This window comes from Pantherophis guttatus, chromosome 5, assembly GCF_059756535.1.
Source record: "Pantherophis guttatus breed Tessera chromosome 5, ASM5975653v1, whole genome shotgun sequence".
Classification (NCBI taxonomy): Eukaryota; Metazoa; Chordata; class Lepidosauria; order Squamata; family Colubridae; genus Pantherophis; species Pantherophis guttatus.
Window position 1 is genome coordinate 752,085 of NC_142067.1, and position 22,863 is coordinate 774,947.

Here is a 22,863-nt window from a genome sequence, read left to right on the forward strand (position 1 = left end):
CTTCAGCATTCAGGAGGAAGAGAGGATGACTCAACCAGTATGGAAGCTGCCTTGGTGTTCTCTTTTCCTGAGGGTGGGGAGAAACCATGGAAAAACCCGGAGCAGGGGTCCCCAATCCCCGGTCTGTGGACTGGCACCGGGCGGTGCAAACAAGCGAAGCCCCATCCGTGGGATGCAGGCAGCATGTGAAAAAAAACCCTGCTGGTCCCTGGTGCCCAAAGGTTTGGGGGCCACTGTTCTGGAGGCCTCAAGGGAGGAGATGGCTCTCCGTGGCTGCTATTCCCTGACCTCGCCCATCCTGACAGGGGAAGGGCAAAGTGACCCACGGGCCCTGTGGTGCCCCGGCTGCCCTTGCAAGGAGGCCTGCATTCTGCATCTGGGTGGTGAGGCCCTGGTGACCAGGAGGGGCTCATAAAGGCAGCTGAATCCGTCCGCCCAGCGTCTCTCCAGCCTTCTTTCCCAGCTAGACCGAAGGAACCAGGAAAGCCGTCCAGGACACGCCAAGCATCAGCCTGATGCGAAGAAGGCTCGGATCAGCCCACCAGCCTGCCTGGAGGGGGGTGTTTGGTGGGGAAAATGCCAAGGGGGCAATCAGGGGAGGACCGAAGGAGAATTGCTGCTGAGCCATCGGGGTCATTTCACTGAAGGGAAGCTGCATGTAAGGGCCTCTCTGTGGGGGAATCCAGCCAGACACTGAGTCTGGGGGCTCAGCAATGCAAGCAGCCCCCATGTGAACGGCTTAGGGAAACGTGCAGATCCCTTTGCCTACAGCTGAGCCAACCGTGGGAAGACGGGTTTAGCTCAGCTTTCCAGATGCTTCTGAGGAAACACGCCTGAGCACCCTTAGCCACCCCAAGGTAAGAGAAGCTTATAAACTAAAGTCCACGTGCATAGGGTGCCCCTCAAGCAGGTCAGTCAAAGGACCAGTTAAAGTGCCCAGCCTGGTAAGGGTCAACCTTGCTTAGTTCTTTTCTGAGTTTGCATGTTCTGTGCACGGAGCCCTTCTGACAGATTGAGGATTCTGTCTCTGGAGCACAGCCCCACAATTGTCTGGTCAGTTAAATTTGTTGCTTAACTTCAGCTGGGGAAAAATTAAAAAGGAACTTTGAGTAAATCAGCAGAACTTACACGGGAGGACTGTGCTTTCCCCAGAAGCTTCTGCTTGGGGATTTTTAACTTCTGGGTGAAGTTGGTGCAATGAATCTGCATATTCAGGTTAGGCGGATGGGGCTTTGAGGTCCTGATTGATCCAGAGGGGGATCTGCTACGGAGAGAGGGCAGCCCAAGGAATATACCAGCTGGGTCAGATGTGGAACCCCTTCTTGGAGACCCAGGATTCTAGCATTTTCAAACTGGAAGAGGGATGGCTCCAACACCCCTGCAGAAATCCAAATTCACCCTCAGAGAAGGCAGCCTGCATGCCTCCAACACGGGAAGCCAACTCTCCTCAGGCTTCTATCATCCAGCTGCTCACCGTGCTAGGATGTTCTCCTAGTATTTAGCCAGGATCTGACTTCTTGCAACTGAAACCCAGTATGTTGAATGATGAATGTTTCTGGATTTCAGGAGAAATTTCCTGACAGTGAGAACAATAAACCATCACTTCAGAAGTTGTGGGTGCCCCATCACTGGAGGCCTTTATAAAGAGACTGGACAAACATTTGTCCCGAATGATCTAGGACAGGGGTGCCAAACTCGATTTCACTGAGGGCCGCATCAGGGTTGTGTTTGACCTGGGGGGGCGGACATGGCCAGGGTGGGGGTGGCCAGCTCAACATCACTCGTGTTGGGGGCTCCTGTGGTGGCTCGAGTGCTCTGCCAGTGAAAACAGGCTCCTGAGTTCTGTTTTGGGCTGTGACGGCCTCCTGCAATCCTCTGCCAGCGAAAACAGAGCTCTGGAGGGCCACACGCAACCCTCCCGAGCTCTGTTTTTTGCTGGCAGAGACATTGTGGGCTGGTCCTTTGCTGTTTCCAGGGCAGCTCCGCGGGCCAGATCTAAGCATCCCATGGACCGGTTTTGGACCCCGGGCCTTGGGTTTGACACCCCTGATCTACGATCTCCTGCTTGAGTGGATGTTTGGCCTGGAAGAACTTCAAGGTTCCTTCCGACTCTGCTATTCTGTTCTATCCTGTTCTTCTTGGAGAAAAAGCAAATATATAAGAGTTCTATAACATGGGTGGAAAAAGGATCCTTTTCTGCTTCTCCTGTAAGGCCTGAGTCCAGGGTCACCCAGGGAGGGTGATTAGGGAAATCCATAAATGCCATTTAATACTATGAAGGTACCTATGGCTGCCCCTGCTGTTGGTATTTTCTAGATCAGCATGCTGGCTGGGAAATTCTGGGAGCTGAAATCCTCACATCTTAAAGTGTCAAGGTTGAAAAAACAGAGCTCTAGATGAATTCAGTCAAGAAAACACTAACTAGAGCTTATCTCCAATCCTAGGCAGCACGATTTACAAAACCTGTGCCAAAGGAAGGTGACTTCTTTGTAGTTTTGTCCTGTTCAGTTACAGTGGGACCTGACGGCCATGGGAAATGGACCTTTGATCTGATTCTAGACAGCTCTTCTATGGGTGTTTACATTTCCTTCTCTCAGTGTCACCACATAGTTTGGGGGACGATGGTCCCTACAAGTGGCAGCTGGTGTGATGGGCTGCAGTGAAGCAGAGTTTCCCAGGAAAGAGGAAACACATTCCAGAAGGGAGGAGGAGGAAAAGAGGCAGTACAGCCCAAAGACAGAAAGGAGACAGAGAGTTAGAATAGCCACTTTTTAGAATTTCCAAACGGATATCCATTAGGGTGAGAGTAGTGAAGATTTAATCTGGCAAGATTCTGTCCCTTGTGTGTAACCAAATACAGAACTGAACTCTGGCAGAATTTTTCTACATTATTTAGTCTGGCAAGACCAGACAAGAAACGTGACCGGATTACATGACCAGATTAGTTGACCATAAAGCTACATTAACAGAATCTTGCGCGTCTGAAAGTACAACCCAAGGAACTAAGATGGGTTCAGTTGTCTCTTCTCTAAGCATTTCCCAGGCAGCATCTCTCCACCCCATCTCCCAAGGTCTTCCCCATGTAGCATTACATCAATTGAGAAGATAGATAGGGAAGTAGAAAGAGAAATTGGCTAGATGAAATCTTGGCATCCAAAAGAAATCTAGCTAACACATTCCATTGATGTGTGCCTATATGTTCATATTATTTTCAGGAATGCACCCCAACTAATATTTATCTTTCTCGTTTTTCTCAGGATCAAAATCCAGCAAGAAGTGAAAGGCAAATGTCAGGAGGAACCCCAAATGTTTCTTCGGGTCCTTCTCAATCTCAACTTTCCATGTTCAGAGTCAAAAAGGCATCATTCATCGTCTGAAGGAACATGTCAGGTTCTCCTGAGGCTGCCCTCAACTCCTTGGCACTCCTCAACAGTTCCAAATTGAATCCATCGGTGGTCTGGCTGACTGGGATTCCTGGCATGGAATCCAACCTTGCCTGGATTTCCATCCCATTCTGCTCCATCTATCTCATTTCTGTTTTGGGGAACTCGGTTATTCTTTTTGTGATCAAAACAGAGCAAAGCCTTCACAAGCCCATGTACATCTTCCTCTCCATGCTGGCTATCACAGACCTTGGTTTATCCATCTCCACCATGCCAACCATACTAGGCGTCTTTTGGTTTAACACCAGAAGGATCAGTTTTACTGCTTGTTTCACCCAACTGTACTTCATCCACTCGCTCTCATTGATGGAGTCCTCTGTGCTCTTGGCCATGGCCTTTGATCGCGTTGTGGCCATCCGCAACCCCCTCAGATATGCCTCCATCTTGACCATGCCAAGAATAAGGAAGATGGGCCTGGCATTTGTGGTCAGAGGCGTGGCCTTGATCTTCCCGTTGCCCTTCCTTCTCAGAAGACATCACTACTGTTGGGTCAACCTCCTCTTCAACTCCTATTGTCTTCATCAGGAGGTGATGAAGCTGGCCTGCTCGGACATCACTGTGAACAGCATTTATGGCATGGTTGTCATTTTCTCCACAGTGGGGGTGGACTCACTTCTTATCCTGTTCTCTTACATTGTGATCCTCAAGACTGTGTTGGGCATCACATCACGGAGAGACCGCCTCAAAGCCCTCAGCACTTGTGGCTCACATATCTCCGCAGTGTTGCTCTTCTACACACCAATGATTGGCCTAACTGTGATACACAGGTTTGGGAAGGATACCCCGCTCTTTGTCCGTATTTTTATGGGTTATGTGTACCTTCTGGTGCCACCCCTCATGAACCCCATTGTGTACAGTGTAAAAACCAAGCAAATTCGAGACAAGATAATCCAAATTTTCTTCAAGTGGTACACAAAAAGTAGAAGCTTCTGTTCTTGATACCAAATATGTTTTTTATAAAATTCCTTGGAGGAAATATCATGAAAAGCAGATCAGATCTTCCAAAAGATTCAGAGAGCCTTTCTCTGTGGATCAGGTCACATGCACAAGTGTAGGGAACATAAATTTCAGGATTGAACTGTGAGGTCCTTGGTGCTCTCTGAACTTGGTTGTTTTCTTGCAGAAGTTTCATCACCTGATTAGGTAACATCATCAGTACTAGGGACACTAACATCTAGCACTGATGATGTTACCTAATTTGGTCATGAAATGTCTGCAAGAAAGCAACCGAGCTCAGAGAGCACCAAGGACCCCATAAAAGTTCATAGAAACTATGGAGTTGGAAGGGGCCATGAGAATCACCTACTGGAAAACCAATTTAACTTCCACACAAGATGTCTGTTCAACCTCTTCTTAAAAGGCTTCACAACGTGGCTATTATGTCTGCGTGCAATCTTCTTTTCTTAAGACTCAGCATTGTCTATTCCTTCATTCTCTTCCTCACAGGACATGTCTTCAAGTTCCTTTTATTATCTCTGTTGCTCTTCTCTGAATGTCTTCTAATCATTCAATATCCTTCCGGAAACATGACACCCAGAACTACGTGTAGTCTCTCCCTTACGGAGCAGTGGGAAAAGGGACTTTGAGTGTCTTTGATGTGATGCGTCCTCTGACACATCTCAGAACTGCAGCAGCCTTCTACACACTGTCTCACACTCACACTTTCCTCCCCAAATTTAATACTTTATCTTCCTTGCTGTTGAAAGGCATCTGGTTCTTCTTGGACAACCTCTGCAGGTTCAACTGTCCAGGTTAAATTCAGTCATCCTCAATCTTTGCCCAAATATCACTATTTTATATGATCCACAAATCTGACAAGAAGCACCTCAACCCCATTATCCAGGTCATTGATAAAAATATTAAATAATACAGGTTCCAAGAGGCATCACCATGGTATCCCATTGGTTACTGCCATCTATATCTCAATGTACAGTGTTCTATTTAATCACCATTTCCACAAAAAGGTCAGAGGCAGGAAGGCGGGAGGATCCCACCCAAGAGGGGAATAGGGAATTAATGTCTCCCTCCTGACCCGAGTATAATCTGGGGCTCTTAAAGTTGTTCAAAACCTCTGATGGACCCAGAAGTCATAGAGGCATCAACAGATCTCCAGATGCTGAGCCCTGGCCCATCTATCCCACGTTACCGGGACTCTACAAAAGATGGAGGCCTGGAGACTTTCCTACTTGGGCTTGTGATTACCCTGCTGGAGTCCCACACCTCTCACTCTCCTCGGCTTTCTTCCTCCTGAAGCAGAACTTCTGAGGCGACCTCCCTCCTGGCCCTTCCTGGTCCCTCCCTGGACTCTCCTCAGCCCCTCCCACTTTCTCCCAGACCGCCCTTCTTTATTGATCCCAAATGGCAGGTGATTGTTCTGGGGTGGGGGTCAGGGGAACCCTTCTCCAACCTCCTGTCCTCCAGGTGTCTGGTCTTCTCTCCAAATAAAGATTCTTTGGGGAAAAATGATTCCCCGAGTTTTGCTTTGGGTTGTACTCAGAGCTGTTGGTATTCTTATTTAAAATAATTAAATCTTGATTTGAGAACATTGGAGTAGTAAGACTTTAAAGATCAACCCCATTATAGTTTATTATTTATTTAGCATATGGTGATGTTACATCAGCCAGGAGACTACAATGCTAATGCAGAGTAATAGTTTGACTGCTTAAGACTGCTAGCCACTCAGTTCACACTCGTGCATTTTCCAAGGTTCACCACAGGGGGCGTGCTAGTTCCACTCCGGAAAAAAAGACTGCTATGTGGGGCCTTCTCCCTCCACGGAAATCACCTTGTAAATGGGCATTGCATCTGGGAACGTCCAGTGCCCGCAGGGTCTGACCACCTGCATGAAGCGCTGGCTCGTCTCCGCACCGAAGTGGTTATCTATTTATCTACTCGCATATAGCATGCTTTCAAACTGCTAGGTGGGCAGAAGCTGAGGCAAGTGACGGGAACACATTCCATTACATGATGCTGGACTCGAACTGTTGGAGCAAAGATCATCTCCAGCTCCATTAAGCCACTGAATACCATGCCTCTTATTGTGACGAGTGCCTGCATTTGACAGACAACAGTTACTGACTCCTCTCCTAATAACTTCTTAACTTTTTTGCAATAAATGTACTTATCAGAAGCTGTTGAATTCTGTCTGCTGGTTTAAGTGTTTCCAATCAATTGATAGCCAGATAATTAGTTGGGCTCTCTAGAATTCTAGCGAGCACTGAAGTTGTAGCTATTTTGGGTCATGAAACGTCTGCGAGAAAACAGCCCAGCTCAGAGAGCACCAAGGAGCCCACAGCTCAAGCCTGAGCTACAAACATTCTCCACTCTTGGTCCCCAGAGTTCCTTAGAGACTCCATGGACAAAGAAGGCTGCGTTGACCAGCTCTCAGAGGAGTTTTCTCTGGTGTAAGCAGCCAATGCTGCCCTAAGTCATATAAATCTCTTGTCTTGTGGAAATTTTAGGGTCTTTTCCATCAACCGTGGTGATGCTGAAAAGATAAAAACAAGAGATCAGAAAAGGTGTGAAAAAGGATCTTCTTGCTAGTTTGAGTGCCTTGAAGTCCCCGGGTTCTCCAGATGACATTCCTTCCTGCAGAATATTTAAGAAATGGGCTGAATAGATGTTGGAAACTTCTAAGAGCCTTGGAGAATTAAGGAGGTACTTTTCTTTTCTTCCATTGATTATGTCCAATCTTGACAAGTCCTTGAAGTTTTCTTTCAGAAGTGGTTCACCATTGCCTCTTTCCTGGGGCTGAGAGAGGAGGACTGGCCCAAGGTCACCTGGCTGGACTCCCAGTATCCAGCTTGATTCCTCAACCACAACGCCAAATTGCCTCTCAGAATGAGGGGAAAGGGGGTTGATCCCAACCTTGACACAGTATTATCTGTTGATTTTAGGATGCAGTTAACAAAAGTCATTTATTTTCTATTTATTATACAAAGCTGAAGGCACTTTTTAATTGTCCTTTTTGCAATTTAAATTGCCATTGCATAGTTGGGATGGGTAATAGGTCCATTAATAAGATATTTGAGAGGTTTGAGACAATGAGTTTTGGGTTTAGCTCTCCATGCTTTAGAAATCTCTCAGAGTCATCAGGGGATATATCAATGTAATAAATCAGTTGATTTTGTAATACCCTGTTTCCCCTAAAATAAGACATCCCCTGATGATAAGCCCAATCGGCCTTTTGAGCTCATGAGCTAAAATAAGCCACCCCCTGAAAATAAGTCCTCCCTGAAAATATTTAAATGAATACGCAGCCGGTCCGCCCCATTTTCCCTGGTTAAGGTTAGGGAGAGAGAGCTGGAAATCAGGTAAGACGGCAAGAGGAGCTCCATCTTGCTCCAATTAATAATAATTACAAAATAATAAGATATCCCCGAAAATAAGGCCAAGCACTTATTTTGGGGTTCAAAAAATATAAGACAGGGTCTTATTTTCAGGGAAACACGCTGTCATGGTGTTGTCCAAATATTAGTGACCTCCATGGATTGATAAAGTCACTCTCTATCATAGATCATCCTCTTTTAACAACCCCATAATCCCTTGCAATGGGGTGGAGTCTGGGCAACTGAATGGAGCTGAGTGTTTACTGGCCAGATGCCCTTCCTGTTGCCGGTACGGAGTTTTATTCAGCAGATACATTCTCAGTGTGCCCAGAGAGAGAAATATCTGCCTCTACCTAAGATCAAACTCACAGCCTCCTGATTGTAAGGTGAGAGCTCCACCTCCAGGCTACCACACCACCCCCAATCTATCATAGATAACCTTTACCTTTTACTTTTTATTTTCCCCTTGACTACAGGTGACATGTCTTGGGACAGCATTATGACATCTTCTAATAGGACTGCCAGCCCCCCAATTTTCCTCCTGACAGGCTTTCCTGGCCTAGAAAAACTCCATTTCTGGATTTCCCTCCCCATCTGCTGCATGTACTTGGTGGCCATCACAGGGAACTGTGTCATCCTCTTCGTCATCAGGACGGATGAAACTCTCCACTCCCCCATGTACTATTTCCTTTCCATGCTGGCCCTCTCGGACCTGGGTTTATCCTTTGCCACTTTACCCACCACGCTGAGCGTGCTGTGGTTCAACCACCGTGAGATCCACTTTGAGGCCTGCTTGGTCCAGATGTATTTCATCCACACTTTCTCCATTGTCGAGTCTGGTATTCTCCTCTCTATGGCCTTCGATCGCTTGGTGGCCATCTGGAACCCTCTGAGATACACAAGTGTTTTGACCTATGAGACGGTCATCAAGATCGGGGTGGGGGTAGCCCTTCGAGCTGCCTTCCTTGTGTTCCCAGCCTCCTTCCTCCTGAAGCGCCTGAAGTATGGGAGGATAAATGTCCTCTCCTATTCCTTCTGTTTGCACCAGGATCTTCTGAAGGTGGTGCTCTCGGACAGGAGAATCAGCAGCATCTACGGCTTGATGGTGGTGGTGTCTTCTATGGTTCTTGACTCTGTATTGCTTGTATTGTCATACATTATGATCCTCAAAACTGTGCTGAGCATAGCCTCCAAGGCAGAACGTCTCCGAGCTTTGAATACCTGCATCTCCCATATCTGTGCTGTCCTGACCTTCTACACGCCAATGATTGGACTCTCCATGATCCATCGCTACGGGAAGAATGCTCCTCCGGTGGTTCACATCCTCATGGCCAACATCTATCTTTTAGTGCCACCTCTTATGAACCCTGTCGTGTACAGTATAAAGACCAAACAGATTCGGATGAAGATCTTTAAGGGTCTCCTGAGAAGGAAAGAATCTGTTAGGGTCACTTAGAATTAGCTCTGAGGACACGGCAAGACATCTTCAAGAGGAGGGTTGTCCCAGGAGCAAACTGACTGAGCTACCATCCTAGTTTGGTGTATGGCTACTACAGCGGGACTGCGCATTGAAGGTTTTGAATTTAGATGCTCGGCTGGGTCATAGCCTGCCTCCTCCTCTTGCCTTCGAGGACATCTTATGTGAAGTGGCCCAAAAAAGAGCAGAAGAAAGAAGATAATAGCCGCCATCTCGAGGCCAAGAAACGGAACAAATCTAAAGAGATCGGCCTGTCATGACTGTGTGCCCAGCACTAAGAGACAAGGACGTTTATTACTGATTCCTTTAGAAAGGAGAAGAAAACATTAAATAGAAGAAAAAGCTCAAGTACAGAACAAAGTGTGAACTAAAACTGTGAAAAACTATGCATAAAAGATGGACAGAAGTTACTGAAAAGCTGAGATTTATCTTCAAAAAGCTATTCTGAATCTCCAAGATTACTGGCTAGCAGATGAAAATTTCCTTCCTTCCTTCCTTCCTTCCTTCCTTCCTTCCTTCCTTCCTTCCTTCCTTCCTTCTTTTTTCTTTCTTTCTTTCTCCCTTGTTTCCCTCCCTCCCATCTTTCCCTCACTGCCTTCCTCCTCCCTTGCTGTCCTTCTTCCTTCTCTCTCATTCTTTCTTTCTCTTTACTTCTCTCACTGTCTTTCCTTCTCCTTCCATTCTTCCTCCCTTCTTTCTTTTTTCTTCCTTTGCTGTCTCTCTCACTCCTTTATTCCTTCTTCTCATTCCCATCTCCTTTCCTCTTCTTCCTTCTTTCCTTCTTCCTTCCTTCTCTCTCTCTCTCTCCTTCCTTCCTTCCTTCCTTCCTTCCTTCCTTCCTTCACTCCTCCCTGGTATATCATGCACCGAATATGTTCTAATAAAGTTGTTAACCAAACTGACCTGCTGCTGGCGTGCTCAGTGAGAGATCTGCTCCTGCCTCTTCTGAGGCCTAAGGGTGCGTTAACACCAGCACTCCATGTTCTCAGGGAGCAAAGGTGGAGGACTCCACACAGAGACACAGACACACACACACAGAGACACTACACAACTTCTTTGGGGGAATCCCAGGCGAGTGAACGGCTGAGGCTTTGGCCAGCTGGAGTGTCGCCCTCCCTTCTTGCTTTTAAATCGGCTTCCTCTTCTCCTCCCATTTCCCATAACTGGAGAAGGACATACCAGGAATCTCATGGAACTGCAAAGGTTTTGGGTTAGAAAATTTTGTTGATTCCATTTTGGGGCCTGCCGACTCGAAGATGACTCTGAAAGGCCTACAACTAATAAAGGACACTATGTAGATGGAAAGAAAAAAGTCACAGCCAACCAGAGCGCCAGAGATGGCAAAGCTGAGAAATGGGCGGCTGCCACAACTGAATGCAGAACTCGGCCGGCTGGCAATGCTTCCCATGAGTCAGCAGAGGCAGGAGGGGCAGGCAGGCTGGGCGAGGTGGTGGTGCCCCAAACCTAGTGCCAGAGAAAGGACCTGGCCAGGACCGGCACCATTGGCAGCTTTGCCAGCCGGCTGCTTCTCCAATCAGGAGACGTGCAGAGCAAAGCTTTCACCAGCCTCTGCTCAGTTACCTGGACTCACTTCCTGTTCATGGCATCGATTGATTGGCATCGACTTCAGTGGGCTGCAAATAAGAGCCCAGAAATGACAGCAGCACTGAACGAAAGAACATAACGGCCGGTATTCAAGGTCAGGGTCCCCGCAGCAGCCCCCTCCCCAGTCATGAGGTCACCATCCAGGCACTTGGCAATCTATGCGTCCTTGCAAGTGACTGCAGAGGGACACGGCAGCTGCCCCCGCTCACTAATCATTTATACATTTACATAACGGTTAGCCATATTATATAGGAATCATAGGTTAACTAACCCAGTTTTCCACAGAGTAACTGATTAACAGGAGGGAGGGAGGGCAAAGTAAAGGTCTCCGTGAATGAGGATTTGCTGTCCTCTGCTTCCCATTCAGTTTGGGATTCGTGGCATCTTTAGGTAGAGGCCATAATTTCTGTTTCCAAAATTGGATCCAGGAATCGCAGCTCCTCACTTGGACTGCCTGTCAGGGCATTTATTAATCCCATGTTTGGCTCTGGGACAAATCACCCTGGTTTAATTAGAGGAGATGGATCGTGGCTCCTCCTTGTTTGCAATATTCTGGAAAAGAAACGCGAAGAAAAGTTTCTAATAAAACTCATTTATTTGTTATAAAGAAAATAAAGCACCTCACTAACTAAGAAAAGATAATGGTTACATTTTGAAAGTAAATCGGGCCAGTTGCTTTTCACAGCAACCAGCACTCCTGGCATGAGAACAAAGGAAAGAGTGTGTGAAGCAAGTGAAAGAATGCGGACATGCGTAGTAAAATACTGATAAGGAACTTGGCAAACTACAGTAAGTCTATTAGTCCAAAAATAATGAAGCTCAGCTGGGAAATAAAAAACGCAGTGACACTGCCCTGATGGGGTGGACAGTGGGCCAGAGTTGCAAGAGGGAGGGGTTCTTTCCCAGCGAGCAAGAAAGCTTGGAATCTCTAGTGGGCAGAAAGAGAGCGAAGACGGACCCTCCCTAGCAGTTCACGCAGTATGCCTAGTAGTTTTGTAGATAAGTGCTTTAGTCTGGCAAGATTCCGTCTCTAGGAGAGCAGCAATAAAGAAACTACTCAGAAGTAACTCCTTGTGTCGCTCCTGATTCCTTGAGGCTTTGATTCCCGGACTCTTTTGGAGTCTCCTGCAGACTATTTTTTTCCCTGGATTTTCTGTTTGTGCTGATATGCAAATAGCCTTCTGATGGCGGCCTCTGCTGCTCCCTCCTGGCTAACAGTTTCATGGGATGGGTCAACCAACCTGGAACTGCTCCCCGTCAGTCCCCTGAAGGCCCCAACTCATCTGCTCTCCAGGTCTCTTAAGGCCCCATTTCCAGCCTTGCTTGCTTTGGGGCCAAAGGGGGGGGGAGGAGGAGGAGGAGGAGGAGGAGGAGGAGGAGGAGGAGGAGGAGGAGGAGGAGGAGTGCCAAGGAGAAGAGGCTCTGCTGGCCAGTTTGGAGGCCTCATCAGGATCCTCTGGTCTCTTCCCCCACCTACCCCCCAAAACCCCTCCTCTCCATCGTTGTTCCCAGGGCAGGTCTAGGATGCCTCCCCTCCTCACTGAGAAGCCCTTCAGTCCCTGATGTTGCCAGCAGGGGGCGTCAGAGGCCCTCGGGTTGTGACTGCTGCTTTCCTGCCTTCTGAGCAGAATAATCAAAGCAAGAGAGATGATGGGGCTTCCAAGGTAACCTCCTTGTGAAGTCTCAACGTTCGTTTGCACATTACGATCAAATCGGTAAATTTCAGTATGCCTTTGGACCTGGCTAATTGCGAGTAGCTATTATGGAAAGTATTTAGCAAAATAATTTCCTTTTATGGCATTTATATTGCGTCTGTCCTATGGTTTTCATTGGCTTTGTGTTTTGCAGTTGCCTAGCTAGAGTATTTTCGTTAATTGAATACATGTACACTAAAACAAATTGTTCAGGTCTTGTGGTCAGAAAACATTGTGCAAGTCCAGTGCTGAGCAATTCACCCCTGCCAGAATCCCAGGCGACCTGAACCCTTTCGGCCTTCTCTAACAGGGCCTGGGGACTTGGATGGTGAGGTGGCCCTCCGTATACTACCTTCTGAGATATTTGCAGGTAGTCCTCGATTTACAACAGTTTGTTTAGTGACATTCAAAGTTACATCAGTGAAAAGGATGACTATGACGTAAGTACGTTTTTCACACTTGCGACCCCTGTGTAAATCTCCTGGTCACCTGATCAAATTTAAATGTTTGGCAGCTGACTCATATTTATGACGGTTGCAGTGTCCCGGCTGATCCTCTTTTGCAACCTTCTGACAAGCAAAGTCAATGGGGAAGCCGGATTCACTTAACAACCACAGGACTAAGTTTAACAACTGCAGTGTTAACAAAGGTGGCAAGAGAAGCCGTAAAATGGGGCAAAACTCACTTAACAACTGTCTCGCTTAGCAACTAAAATTTTGGGCTCAATTGCGGTCCTAAGTCGAGGTATTGGAAACCACCAGGAGCAGTACAGGTGCAGTTCGGGTAGAGAAGTAAATAAGCCATATTTCTTCCAGAGACCTGCTGAATCTTTGCTGAGCTGAATCCCGTTTGGGCAGGAAAGGGTTAACCTAGGAAGTGAGTCTGTGGGACTTTTATCAGGGGAGGAAAGCACTTTGAGTGCCCGATGTCTGGGGAGAGTTTCCTTCAAAGAAGGAGCCGGTTTATAAGCCTGTTGTCCAGCAGCCCTGGGCTCCGTCTCCTGGTCCCTTTGGAGTGGAGGGAGGCGGGAGGGTCTCGCCCCTTCAGCAAAGGTCGGGCGGACTCACTTTCAGTGGCTGTGAGTTTATTTATTTGCTTGTTTGTTTCTTCATTTTACTTGCCGCCTTTCTCACCTTGGGGCTATTCTGGGTAGCTTATAGTGATAAGAAGGAAGAAAAACGAAAGGAGCAGAAATAAAATAATAGGACAATAAAATAAACAATGACAAAGGAATCCAATGAGAATAATACATCCCTAATAATAATAATAATTTTATTTCTATACCTAAGTTCTATAAATTCTATACCTAAGTTCTAAGTTCTATACCTAAGTTCTTTCAGGCCCTGCTCGGTGAGCATATAGGATCTTTTTCTACTGAGCTTAGGGGGATGCAACGTGCTAGATATGGGGGCCCTGATCACTCTGCATCCAGTCTGTGGGTTAAGTTTTAGAAGTTTTTAAAAGGTTTTAATGTCTGTTTTTCCCCTAGCAGCCGGAGTTATTGGCATGTACGATCTCAATCTCATGGACTGAGGCGGCATTAAATGCAGCCAACAAACAAATAGGAATTTGCAGATGACCCAGCATTCAGAGAGGTCTCTAAACATTAGAGGATGAGAAGGGAAAAACTGAAAATGTCTAGACCAGGTAAGGCTGTGGGCTGAAATGTATAATTTATTTATTAGATTTTTATACCGCCCCCTCTCCCGAAGGACTATAAGATGGAAATTAACAGGGGGAATGTCAAGTTGTACTCATTTATGATAGATGATAGATAGATAGATAGATAGATAGATAGATAGATAGATAGATAGATAGATAGACAGACAGACAGACAGACAGACAGACAGACAGACAGACAGACGGATGGATGTAGTTAGGTGTGTGTGTGAGAGAGAGAGAGGGAGAGAGGGAGAGGGAGAGGGAGAGAGAGAGAGAGAACTTTTGCAAGCAGAGAGTTGTAATTTGGAGAAATAAAGCTTGGGGAGAAAATCTGACCATCATAACATAATTCTGGATGGCAACCAAAAAAACACAATAGAACCAATTCTAAAAACCTAATCAAGCCCCCCCCCCCCACTCCCCAGGGCATTTCTTTAGCAAAATAAAGCCAGCACTCAGATTCTGGATCCACTAACATCCCAGCCCAACACCTGGACGAGGGCAATAAGATCTTCAGGACAGCCTGGAAGGCCAAAAGGGTCAGGGCTGTCTGGAGTTCAGAGGGGACGTTGTTCCATCAGGCAGGTGCCACAAAAGAGAAGAGCCACTTACTAGGTCCTGCTAGGTGCCTTTGCTTCGCTGAAGGAACCCAGGGCATGCCCACCCTTCCAAAGATCTGGTCGTGTGGGCAGAAACCACACGTCAGCTGACTCCTTGTTTTGTGGGGTTTTCAAAGTGATAGCCAGCATCCTGAACGGTATCCAGAAGCCCCCTGGGAGCCAGTGCAGCTCACAGAGCAGTGGTTTTACAGTTTGGGTACTCTGTGGCATAGGGGTACCATAGGGTGTCCAAACTGTACACGGGATTACATTGTGGACCAGATGAAGCTTCTAAATGTCTAAGGAGATTCTCCATCATCCAGGTCATAGTTGTCCCAAATGTGTTTTTTCCAAAAGGCAACTGTTTTGCTTTGCTTTGCTTTGCTTTGCTTTGCTTTGCTTTGCTTTGCTTTGCTTTGCTTTGCTTTGCTTTGCTTTGCTTTGCTTTGCTTTGCTTTGCTTTGCTTTGCTTTGCTTTGCTTTGCTTTGCTTTGCTTTGCTTTGCTTTGCTTTGCTTTGCTTTGCTTTGGATGTTTCCCATCTCATCCAAGAAGCTTCTTCAGTTCTGATAGCATGGTGGGGAATGGAACATGCTCCATTCCTCACCATTCAGGCAGAACTGAAGAAGCTTCCTGGATGAGAAGGGAAATGACTTCAAAGTAAAAATAAAGAAAGCCCCACCTTTGGGACTTCCAAATGCTCTTAATGGGCAGCCTTGTGTGTCGCCTGGAGCTTTGCATTTGGATAGGAAAAATGGATGGGGGGAAGGCCCCTGTCTGGGCACTGGTCCATGTGGAAGAGATCTCCGTGTATCCGTGTTTAGCCAAAGTTAAACATAACCCACGAGTATGACGCGGCCACTAAAAGGTCTGATGCTGTCTTTGGGTACATTAGCAGGACATAAAGTTCAGACTGTAGGAAGCAACTGTCGCTCTCTACCCCGTGTGGGTCAGATCGTCCTTGCAGTCCTGTTTCACTGCCCTTTTTGAACGGTGGTGCCCAGGACAAGTGGCAGGTCACATTTAGGGCCAGGCCAGCAGGCCAGAAGAGAAGAATTAATCAGTGGAACGGCTTTCCTGCAGACGTTGTGGGTGCTCCGTCACTGGGGGTTTTCAAGGAGAGCTTGGGCAACTGATAGGGTCTCCTGCTCAGCAGGGGGCTGGACTAGAAGACCTCCAAGGTGCCTTCCCATCTTGTGGTTCTATGTTCTGAGATGAATGAGGGTCTGGAAACCAAGTCCTATAAGGAACAACTAAGAGATCTGGTGTGTTTTGTCTACAGAGCAGAGCTGAGGAGATATGTGATGGCCGTCCCCAGATACCTGACTGATTCCTAGCTACAAGAGGAAGCCTTTAAGCTCAAAGCCACCAGGAGCCCTAAAACATCGAGGTCTCCAGTGGTTCATGATGGCCAAGAACTGAGAAAAGGAACAGGACTGCATTTTAGAACCAGAAGAGGACACCGATGACCAGGGAGGAGGAAAGCTGAACAAATTACCAGGCTGAGCTCCATTCTTTAAATTAGGTCGTAACCTCTCATAACCTAGTCTGTCTGAATAAACTGAAACATTTGCCAATTTCGAATGACTGTGGATATTTTCCAAAGAACATAACAAGCACTAGAATTTCTATATTCCCCTCTGTGGCTTCCCAGCATGGCTGCATCAGATGTTCCTGCAGGAGGCATGTCAGATGCCACGATGTCCAATAACAGCAGCCTGAACCTGCCCACCTTTGTCCTGACCGGCATTCCTGGGGTGGAGGAGAAGAACGCTTGGATGGCCTTCCTCCTGTTCCTGCTCTGTGTCTCCGTGCTGCTTGGAAACAGCCTCCTTCTCTTCGTCATCAAGACCGACCGAAGCCTTCATGAGCCCATGTACATCTTTCTTTCCATCCTGGCCTGCTCAGATCTGGGACTCTCCGTGTCCACCTTCCCAACTATGCTGAGCGTTTACTGGTTTGACTCCAAGGACATCAGATTTAATGCTTGCATCACCCAAATGTTCTTCATCCATGCCTTTCAAGTGTTGGAGTCTGGCATTCTGGTGGCAATGGCTTTGGACCGCCTGGTGGCCATCCGTGAGCCACTGAGATACCGAACGCTCTTCCCAAACACTGTCGTGGCAAAAATAGCAGTAGCCGCTGCGGTTAGATGTATCTCTGTCTGCTTCCCGGTTCCCTTTCTGATTAAACGCCTACGCTTCTGCAGATCCAGGAGACTCTCTCACACCTACTGTCTCCATCCTGACGTAATGAAGCTGGCCTGTGCAGACATTGAAGTCAATGTCCTGTATGGTTTGATTCTTCTGATTTTGACATTCGGGTTTGATGTGGCCATCATCCTCGCCTCCTACGTCGTGATTCTGAAGACGGTTCTCGCCATTGCATCCCGCCAAGGACGTCTCAAGGCTCTCAACACTTGTGTCTCCCACGTTTGTGCCATCCTCATTTTTTACGTCCCCATGATCGGCGTCAGTCTGCTCCACCGGTATGGGAAGCACCTGTCCCCCCTGGTCCACAGGCTGATGGCCAACATCTACACTGCGGCCCCTCCGCTCCTGAATCCCATCGTGTACAGCATGAAGACCCAGCAGATTCGTCAGAGAATGTACAACGTTTTCCCAAAGAAGCAACACAGGATTTTATGGTAGGAAATTCTGAGAGTAAGAAAAAAGGACATGGATTGCGCTGAAATTAAAACGTTAGGGAAGAACAGAATGCCAAATAAAGTGTTTCTGGAAAAGGCTGCAGAAGCTCATCTGTCGTGACCAACATTTCTTTCCTACGTGAGAGTCTGATGGAGAAACTACCCCACAATGTTGGGGAAGAAGCTCGGAGTTTCCCCACCCCCACCCCCATCTCAGCTTTTGGAGAGCCAAACTAGCCTTGAATCTATTCCCCTGACTTGCTGTGGGATTTGATTTGGTCTTGCAGTCCATTTAAGGTCGACTTGATGTTTTGGTCGCCACGATATAAAAAAGCTGTTGGGAGTCTAGAAAGAGTGCAGAGAAGAGCAACAAAGATGGTTAGGGGACTGGAGGCTGAAACATATAGAAAACGGTTGCTGGAATTGGGTCTGTCTATTCTATAGTCTGATAAAGAGAAGGACCAGGGGTGACAAAAAAGCTGTCTTCCAGTATTTGAGGGGCTGCCCCAAAGAAGAGGAGGGGGTCCACCTCTTCTCCAAAGCACCCGAAGACAGCATAAGAAGCAATGGAGGGAAACTAACCAAGAAGAGAAGCAACATGGAATTAAGGAGAAACATCCTGTCAGTGAGAACAATTAATCAGAGGAACAACTTGCCTCCAGAAATGATGGATGCTCCATCGCTGGAGGTTTTCAAAAAGAAAGCCTTGCGTGGCTGGAATGGGATAGGGTTTCCTGTCTGAGCAGCAGGTTGGACTAAAGTCCCGTCCAACGCTGTTATTCCGTTTATTATAACATGAGGAAAAATCGCTGCAGAGGTGGTGATCGCTGGGCTTGGAAGGGACTCCGTAGGGCAGCCTTTCCTGCTGGGTGGGGGATTAAAGCCTCCAGGCAGGGGAGCCCTCTACTTGGGGGCGGAGGAGGCCTTACACTCCATCCCTCCAGAGAGCAGCTGCCCCTCCTAAGTGGGACCACCAGGGATCATCCCTGCTACCTCTGCAGGTTCTCAGGCCCCCAGGTCTCCTCTGCCTCTCTTTTCTCCCCCATCCAGGGGGGCTCAGCTGCCGGGGGAAGCCGGCAACCCACCTCCAGCCTCTTTCCCTGAACCTGCTTTTGAGTTCCCAAGAAATGGAGCAAAGTTCCCAAATGGAGCAAAACTTGGCCAACTGGAGCCCAGCTGCCCTTCCTGTTCACATTATTTTCCTTTATTTATAGAAAAGCCCCTGCTCTTCCTTTCTCCCTTACATGGGCTTCAGGCCATCCACCCCTGGCTTTAAAAATAGCAGCAGCCGCAGCAGCAGCAGATCAGCCTTTGCTGACTGCAGGACAAGAGCTCTCTGGAGCTGCCGAGGGCCCGTCCAGGGGCAGGGAGGGAGGGAGGGAAGGGGCCACGCAGGACAGCCTCTGACGCCGGACATTAGCACCATGCCTTGAGGGGCCAAGGGCAGCTGGCGGTGTGTGTGTGTGTGTGTGTGTGAAAGAGTCAAGATAGCAGCCAAAAACTTTCCCCCTTCCACAGACACCTGGCAGGGTCCGTGGGCAGGGAAGGACAGTCCAATGATGGGGGTCTGTCTGGAGCAACCCTACTTGGGGTGGAAATGCTGAGTTCTGCATTCACAGGCAGGGCTGAGCAGTCGAAGGGGACCCCCCTCCCTCCTCTCTATCCCCCTATTTCCAAGGAAATTCAGGCATTTCTGGGTCACAAACAAAATTATTCCATTGCGAGTTTCCCCTGGGAACGTCCCTCCTTCTCGTCAGCCAGCCTGGCCTCCAACCAAGGGATGGGAGCCAACCGACCGCCATCGCAATGGGAAGAGCTGGGACGGGGAAGTCTCGAAAGGGAGAAGAAGCCAGAGGAATGTCTGTATCTCCAAAGGTGCCGATGAGGTCGTGGCTTGGCCATCCTCAGGGCAACTGCACCACGGACACCCACACACAGTTTTTTCACCCCAGCCTTCCATGCCCTTCTCCATCGTCTCTGGGTGCCTGGTGGGAGATGCCTCCGGGGCCTTCCTACCTGGTGTCCCAAAGGTGCTCTTCAAAAGACAACTGGACTTCCGTGGTTTTTTCCCAGGAAAACAGTTTGCCTCCCATCCAAGAAACCCCCTCAGTTCTGCCTGCATACAAGTCCAGTTGCCTTTTAGAAAAGCCCCTTTGGGACAACCATGACCTAGACGACTGAGAATCTGAAGGCTGCGGAGTTGGGTTCCAACCTAGAAGTAAGGAGAAATTTGCTGACCAGTGGAAGGGCTTCTCTCCAGAAGTTGGGGGTTCTTCATCCCTGGAGGATTTTAAGAGGAGACTGGACAGCCACTTGTCTGGGATGGTATAGGATCTCCTGCTTGACTAGAAGACCTCCAAGCTCCCTTCCAACTCTGTTATGTTACTGTTCTGTTTTCCCCACCCCCAGGACTGACTAGCCTCTCCCCTCCGGAGCCTCCCAGTTGGAAGAGGCTGAACAAACAGACCCCCCCACCCCCGACCCCCAGCTGCCATTCACTTGTGGGGCTGATCAAAACTGAAGGGAAAGGCCAGGCCGGCCAGCTGGACCGTCCTTCCTGGATCCTCTGCTCCTCGCGTGGCTTTCCATCAGCTCCCCCCCCCCGGGGGAAAACGGGAGAAGGAGGAGGTGACCTTTGGATTCCTGCACAGGTTTGCTCAAGGCAGGAGAAATGGGCTGCAGTAGGTCAGGCAGAAGAAGACGGGGGTCCTGACCTTCCAGAACTCATGGGTAGGGGAGGCTGCTATGTCAGCTGCAAAGGACGGGGACCATTCATGGAGATACGGCACAGAAGATTTACTGAAGCCCTGGCACAAGAATCCGGCCAATTAATGTTCAGTATTAAATTGGAATTCAATGGAATTCAAGAGGGGTTGGGCTTGCATCATTTGCGGCAACATAAGGACTCTAAGCTGATGACTTGTTTAACTCCACCACCTTCACCCCCAGCTCTGCCTGTTGTCCTCCTGCATTCTGCTGCCGATAGGCCATCCTAAGGACTACGGGCCAAGGGACAGAGCTCCTCCCTGCATCTGGCAGCCCTGGGCCTGAGGAGTGGAGGTTGGCAGCCAGGTGACAACTGCCAGACCCCAGGCAGTTTCCGAGCATTTCTTCCAAGAAAATCACGGGGGTTCATTTCCCAATAAATCTAACTCAAATGTCAAAGTTAAATAAACAGTGGGGGATTAACTGAATCAGGAAGCTACCAGATCTGCTTTTAGTTCCCAGGAATGGGAATGCCCCCCCCAGAGGTCCCCTCAGGGCTTCATGGCCCTGGGCCAAGTTGGGATTGTCCCCCAACCCTTATTCCCCATTCCTCCCCCCCCCCCCCGATTCCTCTCCCTACCCCAGGAGGAAGCCACGGAGGGCCCCTTCTTGCTCTCGGGAGGAACTTTGGCCACTTGTGGAAGAAGGTTCAGCACCCCAGTGGCTGACCCGGCTTTCCTTCTAGTGATTTGAGGCCACTTAGAAATATCCCCTGAATTCCCACAGCAGGAGAGTTCAAGCATTAGCTGTGACCCTTCCTTGGTAAATAACCTTCAGTTGGCAACTTTTCCAGCCTTTTCCAGGCATGTCTCGGGAGGAGGTTTTTGACATTGCTATCCTTGTGCAGAAAAGCAAAGCCAGTAAAATTAAGGGGGGAAAGGAGGCATTCAGAACCTGTGTACTGCAGGAGTCAAAAAGAGGGCTGGGAAAATATTTACAGACCCCTCGCATCCTGGACATAAAGTGTTTCAACTCCTACCCTCAAAACGACCCTATGGAGCACTGCACCCCAGAACAACTAGGCACAAGGACAGTTTTTTCCCCCAAACGCCATCACTCTGCTAAACAAATAATTCCCTCAACACTGTCAAACTATTCACTAAGTCTGCACTACTATTAATCTTCTCATCGGTTTCCATCACCCATCTCCTCCCACTTATGACTGCATGACTGTAACTTTGTTGCTTGTATCCTTACGATTTATATTGATATTGTTTCCTGATTGCTTATTTGTACCCTTTGATTATCATTAAGTGTTGTCCCTTATGATTCTTATGATGAACGTATCTTTTCTTTTATGTACTCCGAGAGCCTATGCACCAAAGACAAATTCCTTGTGTGTCCAATCACCCTTGGCCAAAAAAAAAAAAAAAAATTCTATTCTAAAAGAACATACAACCGAATCCAAGGGCTGGAAGGGCTCTTGGGGCTCCCTTCAATTCCGATCAGCCCCACAAGTGAATGGCAGCTGGGGAGGGGAGGATCTGGGGCTCAGCCACCCGGAGGGTCCCTCACCCTCTTCTCAGCAGGGAGGAGTCCTCAGGGAAAGGGGAGGAAAACAGAACAGAATAACCGAGTTGGAAGGGACCTTGGAGGTCTTCTAGCCCAACCCCCTGCTCAAGGCAGGAGACCCCTAGACCACTGCAGAGAAATGGCTGTCCAGTTGCATCTCAAGAACCTCCAGTGATGGAGCTCCTGGACCTCAGGATACAAGAAACTCTAAACAGTAATACTATGATGGGTTACAAATTTCTTTGCCCGTGTATAAATCAGGCTGTTCAGCTTGGAAAAGCAGGTATGCAAGTCGTTTTGTTCGGGTGTCCTTGGCATGACCGATACCACCTAGGCCTCTGCTTACGTCGCAGCCCTTGCTTTCCTTTCCCAGCCAGGGGTCCTCTTGCAAGAAGCATCCGGGTTCTTCTCTAACTGCAACCTGCACAGCTGGCTATGTTTTCTTTGCAATCCCCCATCAAGGGCACAGATCTTGCTTTGTTCCTAGCAAAGCGTCTTGGCTCTTCCTTCTCCAATCTCTGTGCTGGTGGGTGTGAAAGGGAGGGGGGAGAGAGAGAATACAATCTTTTGCAAGAAGAGAGCTGTGGTTTGGAGAAATGGAGCTTGGGGTCCCAGGCCTTCAGATGCTCTGGCTGCACCAGGCCAACAGTGTTCATGGCGGGGCCACCGCTAAGCCACGGAGGGCCAGCGTTTCCCTCAAGACGGGCTCTGGACTGAAGCCCTCAAGTGGCAGCAGCTCCCCTTGGAAAACCCCCAGAGAAATTCCCTTCCTGGGCTTGGGAAACCGTCGCTCCTGTTCTTGAGAGGTTTGTTCCTCTTGAGGCGGACTGAGAGCCCAGATCAGATCCCGAAAGTAGCTCTGGACGTGCTTCTCCTTCCCATGGCCCTGCCCTTCTGGGGTGGGACCTTCCCAGCAGTGACAAATTGGTCCCGAGGGGGGCTGAGCCTGAGAAGGCTCCATCCAGGCATCCTTGCCTGGTTCACAGCTGGCAGGAAGCCCCCTCGGCTTCTCCAGAGACACAACCTGCCTCTTGAGGGGGAGCTGGGAAGGGTCTTCCTCAGGGAGAAGAGCCGGGTGGGGCCAGGACGGGGGTCTTCCCAGGGGAGCCGAGGGGCTTGTGAAGCTGGACT

General features: G+C 48.5%; 3 protein-coding genes across 3 annotated transcripts; all 3 read left to right on the forward strand.

Moving 5' to 3' along the window:
• Positions 1–660: 660 nt before the first annotated feature.
• LOC117676415 (olfactory receptor 51G2-like) lies at positions 661–4,572 on the forward strand. The gene is made up of 2 exons (XM_034435867.3): positions 661–857; positions 3,258–4,572. The coding sequence occupies exon 2, from the start codon at positions 3,384–3,386 to the stop codon at positions 4,380–4,382; it is 999 nt and encodes a 332-aa protein (XP_034291758.1). The 5' UTR covers positions 661–857; positions 3,258–3,383; the 3' UTR covers positions 4,383–4,572.
• Positions 4,573–8,252: 3,680 nt separating this feature from the next.
• On the forward strand, positions 8,253–9,626 carry LOC117676414 (olfactory receptor 51G2-like). Its single transcript, XM_034435866.2, has one exon. The coding sequence runs from the start codon at positions 8,253–8,255 to the stop codon at positions 9,225–9,227; it is 975 nt and encodes a 324-aa protein (XP_034291757.2). The 3' UTR covers positions 9,228–9,626.
• A 3,923-nt stretch (positions 9,627–13,549) lies between these two features.
• On the forward strand, positions 13,550–18,800 carry LOC117676453 (olfactory receptor 51H1-like). Its single transcript, XM_087895658.1, has 3 exons — positions 13,550–13,625; positions 14,037–14,194; positions 16,090–18,800. Exon 3 carries the CDS (start codon positions 16,463–16,465, stop codon positions 17,456–17,458), a length of 996 nt encoding a protein of 331 aa, XP_087751784.1. The 5' UTR covers positions 13,550–13,625; positions 14,037–14,194; positions 16,090–16,462; the 3' UTR covers positions 17,459–18,800.
• Positions 18,801–22,863: the final 4,063 nt, after the last annotated feature.

What these genes read in the sequence shown, in the direction of transcription:
- LOC117676415 (XM_034435867.3), top strand. Translation starts at nt 3,384, where the DNA reads ATGTCAGGTTCTCCTGAGGCTGCCCTCAACTCCTTGGCACTCCTCAAC.
- LOC117676414 (XM_034435866.2), top strand. Translation starts at nt 8,253, where the DNA reads ATGTCTTGGGACAGCATTATGACATCTTCTAATAGGACTGCCAGCCCC.
- LOC117676453 (XM_087895658.1), top strand. Translation starts at nt 16,463, where the DNA reads ATGGCTGCATCAGATGTTCCTGCAGGAGGCATGTCAGATGCCACGATG.